Genomic DNA, 10,993 nt, shown 5'->3' with positions numbered 1-10,993 from the left:
ACAGGCCTACCCATGAAACAAATATAATCATTTTGTAACTTCTGGCCTATATCTGAGCCTGAATGTGCAGGGGTTCCCCAAGGCCTGAAAAATATTTCAAGGGTTCCTCCAGGGTCAGAAGGTTGAGAAAGGCTGACCTATCTGTCGAATATATTTTGAGGGAGGCTGAATTGACAGATGAACATGATTTTTAAATCAGAGGAACAAACCTCAATAACCTGTGCTATGCTGATCACACTGCCCTGATATATGAAAATACAAATGATCTGCAAGCCCTAGTAATGAAAGTAATGTGACTAAGTTAAATATAAAGATCAAACTAATGATAACAGATACCGAAACCCATCTTAGGACTGACCACGAAGACACTGAAGTGGTGGATAGCTTCTGCTTTTTAGGATCGACTATCAAGAGTAAGGACCAGTGATCAAGAAATATGCCACAGACTTAACACTTGGCACAGTAACAATGAGGGACTCGGAAAAGATACTCTGATGCCATGACATGTTTATTTTTATAAAGATCAGAACTGCAGGCAATTATTTTCCTTGGGACACTGTATGTTAGCGAAAGCTGGATGACAAAGAAGCAGGGTAGATACAGTATAGATATATTTGAATTTGGGTATTGGAGAAGACTCTTGAGAATACCATGGACAGTCAAGAAAACAAATGAATAATAGAACAAATCAGAGTTCTTACTTGAGGTACAAAAAACCAGGCTCAAACCACAGTATTTTGGACACATTATGTGAAACAAACAGACAAACAAGCTATATCCAGCGGCATGGTTTCTTTCTCCACCTTCACCTTTACAGGTGAATTGATGGAGAATATCCCAATGGCTATTAGACCAATATTAATTCCAGTGCTTGTAACAGTCTGCCTTTCAGTTGCAGATGTTGAGGGACCCCAAATGGAAAGGTGTTTGTGGACAAGAATCAGAAGCTAGGCCAGAAAGTCATTTGATCTGGTCTAGACCAGCTCTTTTCATTGTTTTTAACAGGCCCATAGGGATTTGGCTCTCTTGAAAAACAAATGTGCCCTCTGATAGCGATCCCTTCTCACTGACCAAGTTTCTAGGCCATTACTTCATACTGAGGTACTGAATTCCAGTTCAAATGCGCTGCCTGAATAAGTTGGGTTTTTTGCCTGCTCCAAATTTATCTTCCACGGATAACCCCAGGTAGGTGTGAGGAAAGCTCTACCCATTTTCTTCATACTGGACCTGATTTTATTCACTTCTTCTACCATCTTACCCTTTCCTTCCTTTCTCAAAGAAAAAGTCCCCTTAATATAAGGACCAACACGGAAGTGCCTATTTGGGCCAAATTACTTATTTGGGCAAATATCAGCTTCCTTTTGTGTTGCAAGCCAAGCTTGCCAAAATTGAAAACAACTTAAGTGATCTTTTCCCTGCTTTGCAGCCTCAATATAAAACTTGCTAGAATGGGGGGGACGGGGACGGTGGGAGAGAGAAAAATCCGGATGGAAGTCCTCGGTTTGGGATTGCTGATGATAAAATCCCCTTCTCGGATGTCAGTGATGGGAGTGAGAGAATACAGCAACAACAAACAGAACAATTCGGCGCAGTCAAAACATCCTGGGGGGCTGAGAGGCGTATTGTGTCGGCGCTTCAGAGCGCCATTAGGAAAACGGGGGAGCCTGCCCGCTATCAAAGCCATCAGTAAACAAGGATGGAGACGCGCAGTCAAGGAGGAGCAGGGTGGGAATCGGGAGGGAGAGCTGCTCTCCAAGGGAGATCCTCGGCTGGGCTGCAGCAACCCCTCCCTTGCTGTTGCTCAGCTAGTCCACACTACCCCCACCCAGCCACCCACCCCCAAAGATATTGGCGCCCTCCAAGTAGATGGAACACAGCCTCTATCACTCGCGGTGCACTTTCCCAGCCCAGGCGCCCGGACCCTGGAGCGCTCCAGAGTCGCTGCACGAGCTCTCCCACCATCCCCAAGTACGGCGGGCGGTGGGAGAGCTCCGGTCCCGGAAAGCAGATCCCGCTTCGGGATGTCCCTCCTAATCCCGCTTCTACCCTTGAAGTCCCTCTTTCGGCCGTTCCTGGAGCTCTTCTCCTCGGAAAAGAAAGCCACGAAGAGACACCCCAGACACCCACTGCCGCTGTCCCGCTACTGCCGCCTCTGAAGGCAAGGCCGCTGTATGATGGACGGGCGATAGCTGGGGAGGTGCCCGTTCCTCTCCTTGAGTCCCGGACGAGCCATTTTCGGTGCTCTCGGAAGCTTTCCGAGGGCCGTGTGGCCGGTGACCCCGCTGCGCTCGAGGCGGGCCGGGCTTCTTCGGGTGTGAATTCAAGGCGCGGCGCTTCCCAGGACAGAGCATATTGGCTGCATCCTGACGCTCCCGCTCGGGAGCGGTGACGACGCATGCGTAAACCGGCGTTGCCTTGCGGCTCCGCGGAGGTTATTTTTAAGGTCCGCGGTCACCCTCTTTCGCTGGAAGGATTAAAGGCGCTGTCAAGCTCCACAGCAGCTCCGTATCGCCTTCTTCCCGTGCACCGGCTTAAGTCCTGTTGTGCCGAAGATCCTTGATGCCGGTGGGACTGTCTTCCGCGGGAACTCCGGAGTCGTAGGTTCAGAGCTGCCAGTCTTGGTTTGTGGCTGTTATTGTTTCAATGCCTGTTTGGTAGCCTAAGAAAAGGGGTTGCCCCCGTTAGTCCCAGGCAGCCAGTACAAGGACACCAGTCTTAAGGACGCTGATTGATCGCATAAGACAGCCCAGTCCTCTTCCTCAGATTATTATACGCAAATTTCAATAAAGTTGATGCCCTCCAAGGGCTTACCTCTCCCATCATACACTTCCTGATCATTACTGCGCAGATTACAGAACAACGCGTCCCTTCCTGTCAAGCGGCCTTCCCTAGCCTGCTTCTGTCAGGTGCCCGGGACTCCCGGTCCTGGAATGCGCAGCGAACATGGCTGAGTTAGTTAGAAATTCTGGGAGCTAAAGGCTCGATTCGTTTGGAGGGGACCCGATTTGGGAAGACCGCCACCAAGCAGCATCCGCGGACTCCGCCGTCAGAGACAGCGGGGTTATAACTTCCATTCCTTTAGGCAGAGTCTAATCCACTGGGTGGTTAGTAGGCCAGTGAACAGAGGGTGTCTGAATAATGTTATCCGAGACGTTTCACTACGAGTCTAGGTAACATCACCGGTGCTCTAGCGCGGGGAGGCAGGTTTGTTGCCTGTCTGTATATGGCAGCTGGTCCTACGGGCCTTGTGTGGGTTTGCGCAGAATGTGCCAGTTAAGGGTATGGTTTCTCCACGATGGGCATGCTATTGACTGGGCATATTATGGTGATCAGGTGCTGGCTCCTACTGATAAGTGTCTGAATAGCTTTCGAGGAAAAGTGCATCGGCCTGCAATCCACATTCCAACTTCCCGCTTTGTATGCCAGCATAGGACTAAAAATCCTTTTGAGTTCAGCACTTTTGAGCAGATTGCCGTTGGCTAAGAGTTTGTGCAAATAGGCGTCTTTGCAAATAGGGTTACATAGAGCCTACTTCTAAATTAACGCGGTTAATGCTTTTATGCCTGTGATTTCAAATAGAGGACACGCGAGTTAAGCTTCTGTGTTACGGTTGTTTTTACTCTATTTCATTGTAAGCTCCTTGGCAATTCCAACAGCGAGAGGCCTTGCCTGTCTACCTACCTACAGTAAGCAAAAGGCGTAATTACATCTCTCCCAAGAAATTCAGTGGGACTCTACAGGCTTAGCGAGTTACAGAAAGCGACCCTTCAGGCTGGGCGGCAGGACATTAGACTCGTGAGAATCGTCACTCCGTCGCGGTATCTCCTGAGCTCTTTGACTTCCCAGGGGCTTCTCCCACTTCCGCCACTCCAGCTAAAGGCAAAGTAATTTACGAATGAGCGCAAGGAAACACGTAAGCAGCCCAAACTCAAGCCACTCTCTTTAATGACAAGACACCCAGTTCCATCTTTTTTGTTGGGGTACAGAAAGTAACACCCCCAGCCCGAAAGAAGTCACGCCACGGCCGGGCAGTGCATTTCATACTCTCAGCAAACCGGTTCAGTGCAGAATTCTACGGGGATCACAACAGCTTGTGCCTCCTCCCGGGGTGAGCCAGGTGGGGATGCGCCGACTCTCGGCCTCGCATTGCTTCGCCACGGAAGGGAAGTACGGCCGCTTGCAAAGAAAACAACCCAGCCACGAATAGACCCGCCAGACAAAAGCCCGCTGGCAACCCGGGCTTTTGAAGAAATGGTGGAAGGGGGGGGGCGCTTTCTGGAGGTACAGAAAAGGGAGTCGATTCGATAAAGGTCCTTCGAGGTTTACGGACAGATTTAGCTGTATTTTAAAAAGTGGGAAAGAGGAGGTGCGGATTGGTAAACGAAACTCGCCCCGCGGAAACGCCAAGCGCTCTGCGACGTCGGGAGTCGTTGTAGACGTAGCTTGGAAGCGGGAGCGAGGGGACACAGGTCCGGCCACCTCCGGTCCGGCCACCTCTTGTCTTTGGACCGAGGTGCGATCTATCCAGAGCCCAGGCCACCATGAGGCTTCGATCCTACGGAAATCCAAAGCTGCCCGTCGAAACCTGGAGCACAAGTCGGCGGCCCCCCTTCCGCGCACATCCCTCCCCCTCCGTGTCCAAAGAGCTGGAGAACTTCTTCGGCCCCTCCTCAGCGCGGGAAAGGGCGCTCTTCCTTCGCTCCCGAAGTCCGGGCCGGTCGTGTCGGCGGCTTCTCCGAAGGAGGCGCCGGGCTGCAGCCGAGTCTGCCCCAGGAAGGCCTCTGGCCCTATGACCCTTCCTCCGGGAAGGGGCCGCGGAAAGAGCCTACCAGGCTCGGATGCCATGGAGCGCGGAAAGGCCGCCGTTCCCTTGCGGGATGGGCGTCTGCACCGGGTTCAAGTCCCCCACACTGAAATTCATGAAGTTGCCGGCGGCGGCCGAAGGCTGGACGCCCTGCACGGCCGGATAGCTGCAGCTATAGCTGGCGTTGCAGGCCCCAGTGCCGCCGCCGCCGCTGCCGTAGCTGCCGTAGGCCGGGTAGGCGTTGTAGCTATAGGGGTTGAGGCTGACGTTGTAGGGCGAGCTGTAAGGGGACGAGTCGCCCAGGCAGGGCTTCCCGTCGCGGACCAGGACCGGCACGGCGATCCGGCGCGGCGGCGGGATGCTGCCCACCAGCTCCAGGCTCTGGTCCTGCCTTTGCCTCTTGCACTTGTAGCGGCGGTTCTGGAACCAGATCTTCACCTGGGTGGAGGTGAGCTTCAGCACGTTGGCCAAGTGGTCCCTCTCCGGGGCCGAGAGGTACTTCTGCTGCTTGAAGCGGCGCTCCAGCTCGTAGACTTGAGCTTGCGAGAAAAGCACGCGGGGTTTCCGCCTCTTCCTCTGCCGGGGCCGCTCCGCCTCTTCGGCGTCCCGCTTCTCCTGCTCCAGCGATTTCGAGAGGACGCACAGCTCTGCGGGAAAGCAAGAACAGAGAAGCCGAACTGGCGGTCAAGGGTGGAGGCGAGAAGCTCTAGGAAGCAGCCCTCGCCCGCCCGCCCGCCCGCGGCCGCCTTGTCGCCTGCCCGGCCCGCTGCAGCTTCCTTCCTTCGCCTCGGTTTGAGGGCACGTAGCGGTTTCCCGCCTTTCTTTGCTGTAAAGAGCAGACGCGGCTCGCTATTCTCAACTGATGCCTACAGTTACCTTGTAAGGTACACCACGCTAAGAGATGGTGAATTCCGTGGATGAACGATAATCGGCACCAAGAGTCCCTAATCTTCCATCGCAGGCTGGCAGCCGCCCCCACCCAGCCCTGAGCACTCCCAGTCTGACCTAAGCTTCCCTACGGAACTCAGACGGTTTCACCTTTTGCTTGGTCGCTTTTGTTTTATGCTTCCACCACTGAGCTATTGAAAGTAGGGGTGTTTAAAAGTAAGTCTAAATAATTTTAGTACAATTCCCAGATAAATGGCGTGCATTTCTCCCCTAAGATTTCAGTTCCATGCACAATTCCAAGAGAGTAAAGCTGGCCCAATTTGAGTCAACAGTATTCATTAAAATAGAAGAGACCCTTCCCCACACACACTCCTTGGGATAGAGGTGTCCCTTAAGTCTGCTAGATCCACTTTGAAGGCAAAACAGTTCCAATCCAATTACACATAGAAATATTGTCTGGAAAGTACCAACATCCCCAGATAGGTTCAATAAAAATTATAGTATGCAATCCTATTGAAGATACAAAGTCCATTTAATAAGAGAGCCACAGATAAAACAAAGTAAGAGAGCAGATGAAGCAAGAGAAGATTTCTAACTCCCCCTGCTGAAAAAAATTGAGGAGAGTTTAAAATGCTTGACTTGGGCTTAATTTGCTCCCACAGAAGCTGGCCTGTGTGGATCAGGGAAGTGACTCTCCAATCCAGAAAGATGCTGGGAACCATCTCTATGGAAATCCCTATGATTTATTCATCCAAATAAAAATGATTTGGAAAAAAATAAGAGAAAAGGACTGATTTTTTTAGGCTTAATTTCCAAGCAAGGCTGAGATCTGAAATCTCTGTAATTCCTTCCAGACAAATTGGTGCCTGAGGTTATTTCCTACTACTCCAACCACTTGTTGGAGACTTCTAATCAAACTGAGCCAGCTCCATTAAATAATTCAGTCAATTCAGTCAATGAAAAAACATAATTCTAGTCCCTATTATCACTCATACTTGAAAAATACTATTGCTGCATGCTTTGTGCATCCAGCCAGTTGTAGCTAACAAATCACAGTTAAGCAATCCAAGTCTTAATCCAATATGTGAATTGAGTTTAGGCATGGGATTTCAGTTTGCATACTCCCAGAAACAATTGGACTGAAATCAGCAGAACTTTCTTCAACTTCAAACATAAATGAAGTGTAATTACAGATAATGGAGGAAAAAAATTAGATCTACAGGTCTTTCAACCCCTAATCCTGAGAGTAAAATGGTTTGAAATCAATGTAAGCAAAGGACTGATAAGTCTTACACTCATCTTTGTTTGCACATAGGTCCATCTTATTTTATTTTTGTTTTGTTAATTTCTATGGATTAAAGCATATGCCTAATGAGACCTACATAGTTGGATTCTCACTGAAGCCATAGGGCTTATACCAGAATAAATATACAAAGTCATGGTGACACTACAGGGATCTATCTGGGGGTTTTCCAGAAGCAAAGTCATACCATTAATTGCATTCTGGTTCTTTCCTGAGAAACTAAAGTGAAAAGAGAGCAAAGGAATCAGGGACTTCCTTCCTTCCAACTAACCAGAGATATGTCAACTGGACAGGGATATTCCCTTTCCTCAGTTTTCAGGTCAATGACTGCTATTTCAATACAGGCTGCAAGTAAACTGCTGAAGATAGAATCGGCAGCCACCTTAGTCAGGAGATTAGAGGATTGGGGGAAGGCCTAGCCATTCCTCCTGAGCACCCTGAATGCCAGATTGTCTGCTCCACCATGGGAGAGATTGCTGTGTCCCCTTACGAAGGAAAATCAGGTTCATTGCCAATCCAGTTGATTTGCTTAGGGGGCACGGAGAAAGGGCATCTTAGCCAGATGTTTTGGGCCAGCACTGAAAGAGATGGATCAGCTCGAATGCCTCCTGGACAAATTGTCTCCTGCCAGTGGCACAAGATAGTGCTCCAAAGGCTGAATGTTCTCACTTTGGAAAGGTTAAAGACCCTGAAAATTTCCAATGGGAAGGATCCATTTTCCATTTTCAGCATCCCTAGTGATTCTGGGATATTGGCACCCAGCTGCCCTGCATTCCATTGGAATACTACAGATCCGCCATAGTCAGTGAAGCTTCCCTGCTCTTACTTGGAAGAAGTGCGTGTGCAGAAGATGGCAGCTTAAGGGATCAAAAAATGGGATCCAAATTCAGCTGACTCCAACAACAATCTTGGGAGCAAGAATAATGCCAAAAAGAATTGCTCCAATAGAGCTTAACATTTGTATGTGCTGTCATACTCCTGGCTCGATGACCTCAAAATTTCACTCCATCTGAGGTGGAGATAATTAGCATATGTCCCTAGGAATCTGATCCAGAAAAGTCCAGCCTGTGAAGATTTTCTCTTTCTTGTATTTATTGTAGCATGAGGGGTGGGTGGGATCTGTCCCAAAGTCTCAAGATGTCTTTAGGAGGCCAGAGAACAAAGCAGGAACCATGATCAAAGCAAGTGAGTGGTGCAATTTGCAAATGCATGCATATGTACTTCGCAGCAAATCCCACTGGGATCAGTGGGACTTTCCCAGGTAAGAAAATGGAGTATGTTCTCAAGAGCCTTAGGATACAATTCTAGACTTTTTCAGCCATGAGTAAATCCAAAGAACTCAATAGACTTACATCTCAGTAGAAATAAACAGTCTTGCACTATAAATATTTTGATGAGGAGCTATCCTGAACCCTGAGTATATATCCTACTCTGAAAGGATAGCTTAGCAGTAAAACATTTAGTAGCAATAACAACATCATCATTAAACTCAGTTAGGTTTAAATAGGTTCATGCTTAATAGAGACAAAAGCTAGCTTTCCATAATTTTTTAAGGATGAAAAGTCACAGCACTGCTGAAAGTGTTCATATTAGCCCTTCAACTATTTTTTGTATTTGTCTAAAATGAGATGAAGGAACCTGGAGATGGCAGGGTGCCCCCGTGCCTTCTGAATGCTTGGGCGGTGCCTACACATCTTCGAATGTCAATGCAGCTGATAGATGTACTGGGTAGAATCAGAATATATGTGCTAGGACTCAGGAAGGACTCAATAAGTTGATTTTAGGGAAGACATTTTGTCTCCAAATATTGACTTCAACTGAAAGAAAGACTAATTTATTCTCAGATAATTAACCTTTAAAATGGGGAAAGGGTTGTCTTAGATTCACTGAGAATAAGCTAATGACCGAAGAGGATTTTTTTTTTCTGTCCAAATTTTTCTTGGACAGTCGTCCCAAATTCTGGATAATATTTCTTTCAGATAAATACGGTAAGTTTGAACTACCCTCAAGGGTTGCTGCAAGGACTGCAACCGAAGCAAGGAAATGAAAGGCCATGAACATTTTTCAAGAGCTATAGTAGTATTAGAACTGTCATTACTACGTATAATTCTTCTGCATCAACAGTATTAACCTTCATTATTATGCCACAGTGTCTACTCGGGCTGTCACCAGTTATCTGTCAAAAGACAGCAAGTCACCCAGCCAGGCGGGTATGGATCCTCGAGGGATCTTCACTAGGATTGGGGTGAGACATTGCCAGGCCCGTGCTCCCAAACAGACTATCCAGGAGTGAACACGACCGAAGGCCTCTTTTTCACTGTCCCCTTGAATTCCTCCCTAGCCACCAGAAGTCGGCCGCCATCCACAGTGGGTTCTGGTTCCCTAACATTCCCATAGTCTCCCCCGGTCCGGAGCGGCGGCACGGAATGGCCCAGCAAGGCAGAGGCGGGCTCACGGCTCCCACCCACCAGACACCTCCCTGGACCCCCCCCCCTCCCCGGGAGCGCCTCTCCTCCCAGTGACCCGGCTGCCCGAGGATGCTTCGGCCCCGCTGCTCGGGCGGGGCGCGCGCTCCTCTGGCTCGGCCCCCAGGTTACCTTTCTTGCTCTCCTTCGGCTCTTTGGTCGGTTCTATTTCTACGTAGCTCTTGGCGAAGAAGGGCCCAGGGAAGGCGCCGCCACTGCCTTTGGCCAGGCCGGCCGGGGCCTCGGCGAGGGGGGAGTCCTCTATCGGATAGGACTCTTGCTTGAAGGTGGCCAGCATGCAGGAGGAGGGCGAGCCCAAGGCCGAGAGCTCCAGGGACGCCAGGCCGCTGGGATGCTGCTCCAGGCTCAAAATATCCTTGACCGAGAAAGGCGTGTTGGTCACAGGGCTCGGGAACATGGTGGGCGCTGCAGCGGAGCTGCGCCCGGTGCCCCCGCGCGCGCCGGCTTCCAAACGGCGCCGCGCCGGCCAAGCGCCCAGCCTCGGCTTGTCGTCTGGAGGCAGGTAGAGAGGCGGGACCCCGAGGAGGAGGGACCCTGCCCTTGGGGAGCCTTCTCATTGGTCAGCCCGGGCGCCCCGGCCCGCGAGGGGCAGCTTGCCCGACCCACCTAATATAGGCATGGAGCTGTGCGAAGCGCCGCTGAAGGAAGAGGCAGGAGCTCCGGCCTTCGCCGCGTCTCCTCTCGGCGGAGAGGCCTGTTGTGTACAAAAGCTCTGCGTTCCGCCATCGATCACGGCGTCAGGCTGGATAAACACGCCGCGAGCAAAGCGTCAGGCGAAGGCGGTGGCCTGAATTCAGTGTCAAGAGAGCTGGGGGCGGGGGCGGGGGCGGGGGGCGAGGAGAGAGCTGCCTCTTTTCCATCCCTCCCTCGATCGGGGAATCCGGAGGGCGGGCGGGGGACTGGCCCGACCCTCGAGGGGCAGCTTCTCTCACCCTCGCCGCGAAGCAGCCTTTCGAGGCGTCCTGCACCGCTCCGCGGCCTTTGCCGGCTTTCTGTTCCTCTGCGGAAGAGCGGGAGGAACGCTGGGCGTCCCGAGACGTCCCACTTTGGGAGGCGACTCAGGTTTCACTCAGTGGGGGAGGGAGGCTTTGAAACTCTGCCTTTTCATTTACATTCATCATAATTATAGTAATCCGTCCCTTTATTTTTCAAAAATTGAATTGTGTTTACGATTAGCCGCCTTGAACGCTGTATAAATTCTGCGTATGAGCCGTTGAAATACAGACACTCGCACCCAAGGCCCACAGGACCTGTTCGCCCGGGGCGCACAGCTTCTTTACGGATGCGCTCGACTTCGCACCCCGCCAACGCCCTTCAGCTGTGCTGGGCTGCAGTTCCCATCACCTTCAGGAAGCCAGGGCGATGGAAACCGTGAGCCAGGCCCCTCGCAGCTGAAGAAGCCTGGCTCGCCCCTCTCCGCCTCTCGGGAGCAAGGTTGGTGATCTGACCCGGCCTGGCCGCCGGCTTCAGAAAAGCTTCATTCCCCAGCATCTCCCCCGCCACCCTTTCTAG

General features: G+C 51.0%; 1 protein-coding gene across 1 annotated transcript; it reads right to left on the bottom strand.

The window, feature by feature from the left end:
- Window positions 1-4,775: 4,775 nt before the first annotated feature.
- NKX2-5 (NK2 homeobox 5) lies at window positions 4,776-10,218 on the bottom strand. The gene is made up of 2 exons (XM_063296479.1): window positions 9,593-10,218; window positions 4,776-5,451 (listed from the first exon to the last, which is right to left on the bottom strand). The coding sequence occupies exons 1-2, from the start codon at window positions 9,876-9,878 to the stop codon at window positions 4,826-4,828; spliced, it is 912 nt and encodes a 303-aa protein (XP_063152549.1). The 5' UTR covers window positions 9,879-10,218; the 3' UTR covers window positions 4,776-4,825.
- Window positions 10,219-10,993: the final 775 nt, after the last annotated feature.

Source organism: Candoia aspera, chromosome 2, assembly GCF_035149785.1.
Source record: "Candoia aspera isolate rCanAsp1 chromosome 2, rCanAsp1.hap2, whole genome shotgun sequence".
Taxonomy (NCBI): Eukaryota; Metazoa; Chordata; class Lepidosauria; order Squamata; family Boidae; genus Candoia; species Candoia aspera.
Note: the sequence above shows the minus strand (reverse complement) of the source record. Positions and strands in the feature narration are given on the sequence as shown.